Below are 13,762 nucleotides of genomic sequence, written 5' to 3' on the forward strand. Positions count from 1 at the left end.
CTGTTCATTGACTTTAGTTCAGCTTTTAACACAATAGTCCCCAGCAGACTGGCTGAGAAGCTGCTGGAACTGGGGATTAGCACCCCTCTGTGTGCCTGGGTCCTGGACTTTCTCACCGCCAGGCCCCAAGTGGTCAGGATGGGGGAACACACATCTAGCTCCCTCACTCTGAACATAGGATCCCCCCATGGTTGCGTCCTTAGCCCCCTTTTGTACTCCCTGTACACACATGATTGTGGGGCCAGGTTCAGCTCAAACTCCATCATCAAGTTTGCTGATGACACTGTGGTGGTGGGCCGGATCTCCGACAACGATGAGAAGGCCTACCGGGAGGAGGTGGCTGATCTGGCACTCTGGTGTCAGGACAATAGCCTCCTCTTGAATGTCACTAAAACTAAGGAGCTGATTGTGGACTTTAGAAGGGCTAAACATCGAAGGACGTACACCCCACTGGAGATAAATGGGTCTACTGTGGATAGGGTGAGCAGTTTTAAATACTTGGGAGTCCACATTACAGAGGATCTGACGTGGGCAACGCACATTGCCGCATTGGTGGGTCAGGCAAATCAACGCCTTTCCACGTTAGACAGCTGAGGAAATTCAGAGTGTCTCTGGGGATCCTTCATTGCTTCTACTCTGGGGCTGTAGTGAGCATCCTGTCCGGCAACATCACAGTCTGGTTTGGGAACAGCTCTGCCCAGGACAGGATGGCCCTGCAGAGAGTAGTGCGTTCGCACCATGGGAACTTCACTCGTCCCCCTGCAGGACCTATACATCAGGAGGTGCAGATCCAGAGCAAGCAAGATCATGAGGGACCCCTGCCACCCCAGCAATGGACTATTCCAGATGCTACGGTCAGGCAAACGCCTCCGCTGTCACGCTGTGAAAAAGGAGAGGATGAGACGGAGTTTCTTCCCACAGGCCATCGGGACTGTTAACTTTTATAACTCCAGGGACTAAATTTTGTCTTCTCTATATTAACTTATTAACTTTATTTATATGCTGTAACTGTAATTCTTTTTTGTGCACAATCCGCAGGCATTGCCACTTTCATTTCATTACACATCGTGTGTGTATATGTGACAAATAAACTTGACTTGACTTGTATTAGACCTGAAATGTAAAGTCTGTTTCACCTTGCAGATGCTGCCTGACCTGCTGAGTATTTGGGGGCAATTTCTGCTTTTATTCCACATTTTAAGCCAGGCATGTGGTTTGGGCCGCAGGTGTGGTAACAGGTGACAAAAGTCACTTATTAAATCAGATTCCCGCTGTTTCTGCAATTGTCAAAGTTAATTCTCAAAGTTACAGCTGGTCTGTGGTCGCACCGCGTGGCGTTGCTGCCATCTAGTGGCGGGACCAAGAAGTGACGCAGTTAACGCGTTGAAATGAACGGATCGACAGCTCTGATTCCACTTGCTGTTTATTTCTCTCTTCCCACATTTACATTCCCCCTGGTTTTATTTCCGCGCTCACTGGGGTTTTACGACGCGGAATTTGGGGATTAAACGGGAGCCGTTCAGCGCCGACCTGTTGTCCACCGGGTTTCTGCCCCACAGCCCCTGAGCCCCGCTCCTGACGCCGGTCCCGGGACCCGACCCTTTTACACACCCGGAGCGGAACCGGAGCAGATTCTCAGCCAGTGGTCTTCATCCCAAGTCCAGAAGAAAGGATAAAGTTTCTCCGTGAATTTATTCCCAGTGAAGGTGTGGAGATGGGACTTGGTGTCCGCGTCGTAAAATGAAACTGTCCCGGACTCGTAACTGAGATAAACTCCCACCCTCCCGGGGATGGGACGGGCGGGGAGACGGGATGGAGGGGAGGTGAGTGCATCAAACCCGTCACCCCCCCGCCCGATGCTCCAGACTCCAGTCTCCGGGGTCGGTGTGACCGGTCCCTTCCTCTCCACAGACTCTGCGGCGACTCCCAGACCCCAGCACCGACTCCCCGCCACCTCCACCTCCCAGTAATGTCTCCCCAATGTGAATCCCTCCGATCCCAGCACACACGCACTGTCTGTAAACCTCTTCCCGGTGTCAGGGAGACTCCTCTGGGTCTCGGTCCGTCTCACCCTCTTCCGATCCTCAGACACCTCGAGCTGCGGATGCGCTGTTTCCACATCCAGGGTGACGGAGACTGGGGGGAGAAGCAGAGAATCAGAGAGTCCCCGGGGGTCGGGGGGAGACTCGGGCAGCGCGGCCCCGGGACCGGGGGATAGGCCGCTCGGCCTCAGGCACAGGCGGGCGGACAACTGTAACCTTGCCCGGGGTTTCACCCCGACCACATCGGGTGGACAACCGAGATCTCTCCCGGAGTTTTTATCCGGAGATGGAGGGGGGAATTTCGTGAGGTGGGGGAGGGTGGACGGGGAGGACGAGTGCTGAGAGTGAGGAGGATTGTGAAATTGCGGTGGGGATGGAGGAATGAAGCGGGTTATTCAGATGTGGAGGCAGATCGGAGCAGGTTGATATTGAGGTTAGCAGTAATTTGAGGTTGTTAAAGAGGAGGTAGAGGTGCGTGGTGGGGTCGTCATGATCACAGTGAGTGGGGGTAGACACGAGGGGCCAGATGATCAGCTCCTGTGTTTTTTGAGTGGAGGGTGAGACAAAGGGAAGGGTGGGTTTGTTATTCAATTAGAATGGGTGCAAAAGGGTTTACAACAACTTCATCAGGTCTGAAGGTCTGGGTTATCGGGTGAAGTTGGACAGTCATCAATGAAAGTATTAGAATTAGGCCATTCGGCCCTTCAATTCTACTCCACCGTTCAATCATGGCTGATCTATCTCTCCCTCCTAACCCCATTCTCCTGTCTTCTCCCCATAACCTCTGACATCCATACTAATCAAGAATCCAGCTATCTCTGCCTTAAAAATATCCACCGACTTGGCCTCCACAGCCTTCTGTGGCAATGAATTCCACAAATTCAACACCCTCTGATTAAAAGCATTTCCCCTCATCTCCTTCCCAACGGAACATCCTTTAATTCTGAGGCTCTGACCTTTCGTCCCTTCCTGCCCAAACCACCCCATCCCCGGGCACATTCCCCTGCAACCGCAGGAGATGCAACACCTGTCCCTTTACCTCCCCCCTCAACTCCATCCATTTTATCCCAAAGAGGAGGAAAGATTCCAAGGGGAGTAAGAGACACCCGTGGCTGACAAGGGAAGTCAAGGACAGCATAAAAATAAAAGAGCAGAAGTACAACATAGCAAAGAAGAGTGGGAAGCCAGAGGATTGGGACTCTTTTAAAGAGCAACAGAAGATGACTAAGAAGGCAAAACGTGGAGAAAAGATGAGGTACGAGGGTAAACTAGCTAATAATATAAAGGAGGATAGTAAAAGCTTTTTTAGGTATGTAAAGAGGAAAAAAATAGTCAAGGCAAATGTGGGTCCCTTGAAGACAGAAGCGGGAGAATTTATTATGGGAAACAAGGAAATGGCAGACGAGTTGAACCGGTACTTTGGATCTGTCTTCACTAAGGAAGGTACAAGCAATCTCCCAGATGTTCTAGTGGGCAGAGATCCTAGGGTGACGGAGGAACTGAAGGAAATCCACATTAGGCAGAAAATGGTGTTGGGTAGCCTGATGGTCTGCATTCCAGAGTACTTAAGGAGGTGGCGCTAGAAATTGTGGACGCATTGGTGATCATTTTCCAATGATCTATAGATTCAGGATCAGTTCCTGTGGATTGGAGGTTAGCTAATGTTGTCCCACTTTTTAAGAAAGGAGGGAGAGAGAAAACGGGATATTATAGACCAGTTAGTCTGACATCAGTGGTGGGGAAGATGCTGGAGTCAATTATAAAAGACAAAATTGCGGAGCATTTGGATAGTAGTAACAGGATTGTTCCGAGTCAGCATGGATTTACGAGGGGGAAATCATGCTTGACTAATCTTCTGGAATTCTTTGAGGATCTAACCAGGAAAATTGACAGGGGAGAGCCGGTGGATATGGTGCACCTTGACTTTCAGAAAGCCTTTGACAAGGTTCCACATAGGAGATTAGTGGGCAAAATTAGAGCTCATGGTATTGGAGGTAGGGTACTGACATGGATAGAAAATTGGTTGACAGACAGAAAGAGTGGGGATAAATGCGTCCCTTTCAGAATGGCAGGAGGTAACTAGTGGAGTACCGCAAGGCTCGGTGCTGGGACCTTGTCAGTATTACAGTATAGCAAAGGGGATTACAGAGGCATGAGGCAGGAGCTGGCCAAAATTGACTGGAAGGAGGCCCTAGCAGGGAAGACGGTAGAACAGCAATGGCAGGTATTCCTGGGAATAATGCAGAGGTTGCAGGATCAATTTATCCCAAAGAGGCGGAAAGACTCTAAGGGGAGTAAGAGACACCTGTGGCTGACAAGGGAAGTCAAGGACAGCATAAAAATTAAGGAAAGGAAGTATAACATAGCAAAGAAGAGTGGGAAGACAGAGGATTGGGACTCTTTTAAAGAGGAACAAAAGTGAACTAAAAAGGCAATACGGGGAGAAAAGATGAGGTACGAGGGTAAACTAGCCAATAATATAAAGGAGGATAGCAAAAGTTTTTTTAGGTACGTGAAGAGGAAAAAAATAGTCAAGGCAAATGTGGGTCCCATGAAGACAGAAGCAGGGGAATTTATTATGGGGAACAAAGAAATGGCAGACGAGTTAAACCGTTACTTTGGATCTGTCTTCACTGAGGAAGATACACACAATCTCCCAAATGTTCTAGGGGCCAGAGAACCTAGGGTGATGGAGGAACTGAAGGAAATCCACATTAGGCAGGAAATGGTTTTGGGTAGACTGATGGGACTGAAGGCTGATAAATCCCCAGGGCCTGATGGTCTGCATCCCAGGGTACTTAAGGAGGTGGCTCTAGAAATAGTGGAAGCATTGGAGATCATTTTTCAATGTTCTATAGATTCAGGATCAGCTCCTGTGGATTGGAGGATAGCAAATGTTATCCCACTTTTTAAGAAAGGAGGGAGAGAGAAAACGGGTAATTATAGACCAGTTAGTCTGACATCAGTGGTGGGGAAGATGCTGGAGTCAATTATAAAAGACGAAATTGCTGAGCATTTGGATAGCAGTAACAGGATCATTCCGAGTCAGCATGGATTTACGAAGGGGAAATCATGCTTGACAAAACTACTGGAATTTTTTGAGGATGTAACTAGGAAAATTGACAGGGGAGAGTCAGTGGATGTGGTGTACCTCGACTTTCAGAAAGCCTTCGACAAGGTCCCACATAGGAGATTAGTGGGCAAAATTAGAGCACATGGTATTGGGGGTAGGGTACTGACATGGATAGAAAATTGGTTGACAGACAGAAAGCAAAGAGTGAGGATAAATGGGTCCCTTTCGGAATGGCAGGCCGTGACCAGTGGGGTACCGCAAGGTTCGGTGCTGGGACCCCAGCTATTTACGATATACATTAATGACTTAGATGAAGGGATTAAAAGTACCATTAGCAAATTTGCAGATGATACAAAGCTGGGGGGTAGTGTGAATTGTGAGGAAGATGCAATAAGGCTGCAGGGTAACTTGGACAGGTTGTGTGAGTGGGCGGATACATGGCAGATGCAGTTTAATGTAGATAAGTGTGAGGTTATTCACTTTGGAAGTAAGAATAGAAAGGCAGATTATTATCTGAATGGTGTCAAGTTAGGAAGAGGGGATGTTCAACGAGATCTGGGTGTCCTAGTGCATCAGTCACTGAAAGGAAGCATGCAGGTACAGCAGGCAGTGAAGAAAGCCAATGGAATGTTGGCCTTCATAACAAGAGGAGTTGAGTATAGGTGCAAAGAGGTCCTTCTACAGTTGTACAGGGCCCTAGTGAGACCGCACCTGGAATACTGTGTGCAGCTTTGGTCTCCAAATTTGAGGAAGGATATTCTTGCTATTGAGGGCGTGCAGCATAGGTTTACTAGGTTAATTCCCAGAATGGCGGGACTTTCATATGTTGAAAGACTGGAGCGACTAGGCTTGTATACACTAGAATTTAGAAGGATGAGAGGAGATCTTATCGAAACGTATAAGATTATTAAGGGGTTGGACACGTTAGAGGCAGGAAACATGTTCCCAATGTTGGGGGAATCCAGAACACAGTTTAAGAATAAGCCATTTAGAACTGAGATGAGGAAAAACTTTTTCAGTCAGAGAGTTGTGAATCTGTGGAATTCTCTGCCTCAGAAGGCAGTGGAGGCCAATTCTCTGAATGCATTAAAGAGAGAGCTGGATAGAGCTCTTCAGGATAGCGGAGTCAGGGAGTATGGGGAGAAGGCAGGAACGGTGTACTGATTGAGAATGATCAGCCATGATCACATGGAATGGCGGTGCTGGCTCGAAGGGCTGAATGGCCTCCTCCTGCACCTATTGTCTATTGTCTTTAGATAGTTCCTCTGTCCCTCTCTTCCCCTCCCCTTCCCAGTTCTCCCTCTGTCTTCCTGTCTCCACCTACATCCTTCCTTTGTCCCACCCGAAACGTCACCCTTTCCTTCTCTCCTGAGATGCTGCCTGACCTGCTGAGTTACTCCAGCATTTTTGTAAATAAATATATAGTCCTAGACTCGCTCACTAATGGAAACATCCTCTCCACGTCCATTCTATCCAAACCTTTCACTATTCTGTATTTTTCAATGATCCCCCCTCATTCCTCTAAGCAACAGCGAGTACAGGCCCAATGCCGACAAACGCTCATCATAGATTCATCTACTCACTCCTGAAAGAGCCTATTCAGACTGGGACATTTTTTCTTGGGAGCCTGTCAGAGTGACATTATAGATGTGTATAAGATGCACAGACAAGGTGATTAGCCACAATACTTTACCCAAGGTCGGAGAGTCTAAACCTCGAGCGCATCAGTTTAAGGTGAGAGTGGAAACAATAAAAAGGACCCGAGGAGCAGGTTTTTCAGTCAGTGGGTAGTGTAGATGTGGAACGATCTGACAGAGGAAATGGGCGAGGCAGGTACAATTACAACAGTTCACAGAGAATTGGGTAGATACGTGGATAAGAAAGACTTGGAAGGATATGAGCCAGACTCAGGCAAGTGGGGCGAGCTTGGTTGGGCAACGTGGTTGGCATGGTCGAGTCGAGTCAAAGGGCCTGTTGCTGTGCTACAAAGCTCTCTGACTCGGTGATGCTTCCCAGCAGATGAGCAGGTGGGAGATCAAATCTTCAATTTCCCTTCAGTTCAAAATAACATTAATCTTTGCATCTTAGCATTACTTAAAGATAGACCAATCAAAGGTAGAGACAAAATGCTGGAGTAACTCAGCGGGACCGGGAGTGCAAGGGCTCACATTACGAATGTAGCCATGTGGGTTTTATTGCAGGCGTGTAAAAGGGGTGTGAAAGCTCCAGCTTGATTATGTTGCCAGGACATCCTGTTGTCAGCATGGAAGCGCGGTTTATGGCTAAGTGTATCCTTTGATATGGGCAACTGGCTTTAAGGCTTTGATGGTTAACCATCCTTTGATGGTTAAGGGGAACATTTGGCCATATAGACTGCTCTTTGGTCCTGGGAATACCGAGGACATGTAGGTCACACAGGACACGGAGGACATGGGGGTCCTAAAGGGCACATAAAGATTTATAGGACATTGTAAAACTTGCCATATAATGTAGCAACGGAAATGTACTGGCACATGTATTACGGGTATAAAATGTGTGTAATTGTTAGCATTCGGAGAGAGAGACTACAGTGGCTTCCTAAGCGTTTCAAAACGCTTCGGTTTCTAGACTCTCTCCCACCTGGGTGAGTAGAATAAAGAGGTTAAACGAATTCGGTTGTCTGCCTGTTTTTTCTAATAGGCACGGACTACAACATTTGGCATAGTCGGCAGGATCTCTTTGGCACCGTCAACCACGAACGACTAAGAGGCAGCGGTGACTGAAACACGTCCGAAGGGGACAGAGTGCACTTCTCGACCGTTGTTCGAGACCCCGGACGTTGACGTCTTTCAGACACTGAAGTCCCTCGTTTGGGGTTGATCTCGTGTGCAAATGAGATTCACAGACGAACCGATAAGGAAAAGGACAAGGATAAGGACAAGGATAAGGTTCCGGATTTGGAAGGTAAGGGGCGGTCACTCTTGTTGTCATTGTCTTGGTCTGGATGAAATTGATCGTTTGGTAATATTTATTGGTAGTATTTATTGGTAACATAATTTCTGATAATTGGCAATCAGACATATGGGACAGTCTTTGGATAAGAGTGATGGCGGTGCCCCGGTACAACACGTGTGTTATTTATTTATTTGCTTCGTTAATGAAAAGATTGGGAAACGAGGCCTGGCCAGTGGGAGGTAAATGGAATGTAGAGACTCTCAAAGAGGATTAAAGAATGGAGAGAGGGGGTGCAGAAGCGCCATCAGGAGTCGAGGGAGCGAAGTTGGAGGGAAAATGCAAGTTGTAGAGGGATATCAGTGTGTGATAGGTTGGGAATACCGAAAACATGGGACATTTTGCAAGCGGAATGTAAGGTGTATGACAGACAATAAACAATAGACGATAGGTGCAGGAGTAGGCCATTCAACCCTTCGAGCCAGCACCGCCATTCAATGCGATCATGGCTGATCACTCTCAATCAGTACCCCGTTCCTGCCTTCTCCCCATACCCCCTCACTCCGCTGATCTAAGACTTGACTGTGCTACCCGAGCTCGAGATGAATTTAAAACCGGTACCAAAGGGATATATCCCGCCCAACAACAACAAAAGTCAGAATCCAAACCACTGGAGTCTATAGCGGCTTTATTAGGTAATCAGGAATCCGAGAGTGACGAAGAACCCTGGATGTGTCCGATCCCCACAGCCCCACAGGCAGAGCCACCGGCTGCGGTGGTGCCAGTCCCGGTTCTACCCTCCCGCCAGGATATTCGGGACTACCCCCCCAATTATGAGGCAGCATCAGGGAATATGGATAGGTCCCAGACAACCGTTGGTGAAAGGGTTAGGTTGCGCCATGAACAAGAATCCGCACAATCGGCGCTAGAGATTGAGGATACTGCCTACCCTCGCCTTTTTCAGTACACCTCATGCTGCCCAGCAGGCTGAATTATTTGCCCTCATGCGGGCCTGCCACCTTTGCGTTGACCAACGTGCTAATATTTACACCGACTCACGATATGCTTTTGGGGTTGCACATGATTTTGGTACCCTGTGGCAGCACAAGGGCTTTTTGACTGCAGCAGGCACTCCTATTAAAAATGCCCTGTTTATCCGAAATCTACTAGCGGGTTTAACACTCCCGAAAACCTTGGCTGTCATTAAATGAAATTCGCATACATCTGTCAAGGATCCCATTTCTTTCGGGATTGCATTGGCTGACACATTGGCACGCACAGAGGCCCTGACCCCTACCATTTTAGTTTCTTCAGGTGAACAACAGCAGTTTTCTGCAACTACCGCTATGCCCAGTGTTTCGGACCTCTGCCAGCTTCAGGGGGACGCCCCCGAGGCTGAGAGACACCAGTGGAGCCAGGATGGGTGTTCCCCTCGCGAATCTGACTCGCTTTGGGTTACTGCCTCTGGCAAAGTTTGTGTCCCTAACGCGCTTTTACCTGTTTTGTTGCATTATGTGCACTCTCTTACCTATGCTGGTAAGAGGGGAATGTTGGATGTAATAAATGCTACATGGTATCACCCCAAAATACATTGGGGTTTACAAATTGATTTTATTGAATCAGGAAAGAGGGTTTGTAGAGTGCCTTCGAGATGGATTCTTAGAACAGCTTGTACTGGAGCCTACCAGGGAGAAGGCAATTCTGGATTTAGTGTTGTGTAATGATCCTGATCTGATAAGGGGACTAGAGGTAAAAGAGCCATTAGGAGGCAGTGATCACAACATGATAAGTTTTACTCTGCAAATGGAAAGGCAGAAGGGAAAATCGGAAGTGTCAGTATTACAGTATAGCAAAGGGGATTACAGAGGCATGAGGCAGGAGCTGGCCAAAATTGACTGGAAGGAGGCCCTAGCAGGGAAGACGGTAGAACAGCAATGGCAGATATTCCTGGGAATAATGCAGAGGTTGCAGGATCAATTTATCCCAAAGAGGCGGAAAGACTCTAAGGGGAGTAAGAGACACCTGTGGCTGACAAGGGAAGTCAAGGACAGCATAAAAATTAAGGAGAGGAAGTATAACATAGCAAAGAAGAGTGGGAAGACAGAGGATTGGGACCCTTTTAAAGAGGAACAAAAGTTAACTAAAAAGGCAATACGGGGAGAAAAGATGAGGTACGAGGGTAAACTAGCCAATAATATAAAGGAGGATAGCAAAAGTTTTTTTAGGTACGTGAAGAGGAAAAAATAGTCAAGGCAAATGTGGGTCCCATGAAGACAGAAGCAGGGGAATTTATTATGGGGAACAAAGAAATGTCAGACGAGTTAAACCGTTACTTTGGATCTGTCTTCACTGAGGAAGATACACACAATCTCCCAAATGTTCTAGGGGCCGGAGAACCTAGGGTGATGGAGGAACTGAAGTAAATCCACATTAGGCAGGAAATGGTTTTGGGTAGACTGATGGGACTGAAGGCTGATAAATCCCCAGGGCCTGATGGTCTGCATCCCAGGGTACTTAAGGAAGTGGCTCTAGAAATAGTGGAAGCATTGGAGATCATTTTTCAATGTTCTATAGATTCAGGATCAGTTCCTGTGGATTGGAGGATAGCAAATGTTATCCCACTTTTTAAGAAAGGAGGGAGAGAGAAAACGGGTAATTATAGACCAGTTAGTCTGACATCAGTGGTGGGGAAGATGCTGGAGTCAATTATAAAAGACGAAATTGCTGAGCATTTGGATAGCAGTAACAGGATCATTCCGAGTCAGCATGGATTTACGAAGGGGAAATCATGCTTGACAAAACTATTGGAATTTTTTGAGGATGTAACTAGGAAAATTGACAGGGGAGAGTCAGTGGATGTGGTGTACCTCGACTTTCAGAAAGCCTTCGACAAGGTCCCACATAGGAGATTAGTGGGCAAAATTAGAGCACATGGTATTGGGGGTAGGGTACTGACATGGATAGAAAATTGGTTGACAGACAGAAAACAAAGAGTGGGGATAAATGGGTCCCTTTCGGAATGGCAGGCAGTGACCAGTGGGGTACCGGAAGGTTCGGTGCTGGGACCCCAGCTATTTACGATATACATTAATGACTTAGATGAAGGGATTAAAAGTACCATTGGCAAATTTGCAGATGATACTAAGCTGGGGGGTAGTGTGAATTGTGAGGAAGATGCAATAAGGCTGCAGGGTGACTTGGACAGGTTGTGTGAGTGGGCGGATACATGGCAGATGCAGTTTAATGTAGATAAGTGTGAGGTTATTCACTTTGGAAGTAAGAATAGAAAGGCAGATTATTATCTGAATGGTGTCAAGTTAGGAAGAGGGGATGTTCAACGAGATCTGGGTGTCCTAGTGCATCAGTCACTGAAAGGAAGCATGCAGGTACAGCAGGCAGTGAAGAAAGCCAATGGAATGTTGGCCTTCATAACAAGAGGAGTTGAGTATAGGAGCAAAGAGGTCCTTCTACAGTTGTACCGGGCCCTGGTGAGACCGCACCTGGAGTACTGTGTGCAGTTTTGGTCTCCAAATTTGAGGAAGGATATTCTTGCTATTGAGGGCGTGCAGCGTAGGTTCACTAGGTTAATTCCCGGAATGGCGGGACTGTCGTATGTTGAAAGGCTGGAGCAATTAGGCTTGTATACACTGGAATTTAGAAGGATGAGGGGGGATCTTATTGAAACATATAAGATAATTAGGGGATTGGACACATTAGAGGCAGGAAACATGTTCCCAATGTTGGGGGAGTCCAGAACAAGGGACCACAGTTTAAGAATAAGGGGTAGGCCATTTAGAACGGAGATGAGGAAGAACTTTTTCAGTCAGAGAGTGGTGAAGGTGTGGAATTCTCTGCCTCAGAAGGCAGTGGAGGCCAGTTCGTTGGATGCTTTCAAGAGAGAGCTGGATAGAGCTCTTAAGGATAGTGGAGTGAGGGGGTATGGGGAGAAGGCAGGAACGGGGTACTGATTGAGAGTGATCAGCCATGATCGCATTGAATGGCGGTGCTGGCTCGAAGGGCTGAATGGCCTACTCCTGCACCTATTGTCTATTGTCTATTGCCACGTGTACATAGTTATAAGTATTGTTTAGTTATTGTTGATGTGTTTAGCCGATGGATTGAAGTGGTGCCAACGACTAATAATACAGCTACCACCACGGCAGCAGTTTTATTAAGGGAAATAGTACCACGGTTTTTGATTACCATGTACATTAAGCTCGGACAATGGACCCCATTTCACGGCTAAAGTTAATGAGGAAATGTGCAAACAGTTGAATATCCGCCAGCAGTTCCACTGCGTACACCATCCACAGGCTGCAGGTATAGTGGAACGTGCAAATGGCACACTAAAAAATAAATTGGTCAAACTCCAAGAGGAGACTAAATTAAATTGGGTCCAAGTCCTGCCGATGGCATTATTCTCTATGCGTATAACCCCACACTCTACTACAGGTTTAACCCCAGCTGAGGTATTATACGAGAAACCACTCCGAACCCCTTGGGGGGCAGAGGGAAAGGGGTGCATCAACCTCCATGAACTGCACGACCTGGATGAGCGTTTAATTGAATATATGAAATTATTAACCCAATCTTTATCAGTCTAGCATTCTCAGGTCCGAGACGCCCAGAAACCACGGGACAACACGAGGCTAAGATGGGATTGTGGATTATATTGACCCTCGGTAGTCAGATAGAAGGACGAACCTCGGATCTCCGGCGAACCAATCGTTTCCTCTCTTTTTGTCAGACATATGCTACACAGGTGGAACGGTCTGCCTGTTGGGTGTGCGCCCCAGGTTTCAACACGTGGAAAAAGCATGATGCCTCTTTACCCGGTCCCCTTCACTCCGAGTGAAGTCAGGTCTGCCCGGTTCTTTTTGAATCACTCACAGAGCCCTGGCCCCAATAATTGGTGTACGGATTATGACAACCAATCAGATGACTGTGGATGTCAATGTTTTAATGGGTGGTCCTTGAGACCCTATCTTAATCAAACACAGGAGAATTGGCCCCGGATACAAGTTAATTCTCCTCATGACTCTCCAGAAATACCAATAAATACAACCTGTTTCTGTAGAATGGGATCTAGACCAAATGAAGTTGGTGTGTCTGTGGGATTCAGCACATGCACCCATATCAGTACTGCAGTTCCCCCAAGACCTCTTAATGGGATTTACTTAATATGTGGGAGCTGGGCATATGTCTGGTTACCAGGACTTTCACCACAGTATGATCAGGGATCTTATGAGACCTGGACAGGGTGCTGTTATCTAGCTTTTGTAATCCCACATTTACGAATTATAAATCATCCTCTACAACATCCAGAGTGGAGCTCTAAACGAACTGTATCGGAGTTTGTGAGATTTTTGGTGGATAATATTCCCACGATGGGGAACCGCTCGGGCGGGAACTGAAATTAGAAACTTAGAAAATTAGCAAATTGTACCGCTGATGGACTGTACGAGACTCAGGAACAAATAGGCCAGTTAACAACTGAAATGATGGCCCTGCGTCTTGTCGCTCTCCAGAATCGTATGGCCCTAGATTTCCTGCTAGCCGAGAAAGGGGGTACCTGTGCTATGATAGGGCAAGAATGTTGTACATTTGTACCAGATGTATCCTCCAATATTACCAATATCGCGGGGCATGTGAAGGAGGTTATAGAAAGAGCGTTTAGCGTTTGAGCCCTCTGAGGGGGCGCTGTGAACTGTTTATG

At 47.3% G+C, this 13,762-nt stretch overlaps 1 protein-coding gene across 1 annotated transcript in view; it reads right to left on the reverse strand.

Annotated features, from left to right (window-relative positions):
* Positions 1-1,520: 1,520 nt before the first annotated feature.
* Positions 1,521-13,762, reverse strand: part of LOC144603146 (zinc-binding protein A33-like) — an 88,129-nt gene continuing 75,887 nt past the window's right edge. Inside the window, exon 11 of the mRNA XM_078416307.1 lies at positions 1,521-2,136. Coding sequence (XP_078272433.1) covers positions 1,604-2,136 — 533 coding nt within the window. The 3' untranslated portion in view covers positions 1,521-1,603. The remainder of the gene's footprint in view (positions 2,137-13,762) is intronic.

Source organism: Rhinoraja longicauda, chromosome 19 (assembly GCF_053455715.1).
Source record: "Rhinoraja longicauda isolate Sanriku21f chromosome 19, sRhiLon1.1, whole genome shotgun sequence".
Taxonomy (NCBI): domain Eukaryota; kingdom Metazoa; phylum Chordata; class Chondrichthyes; order Rajiformes; family Arhynchobatidae; genus Rhinoraja; species Rhinoraja longicauda.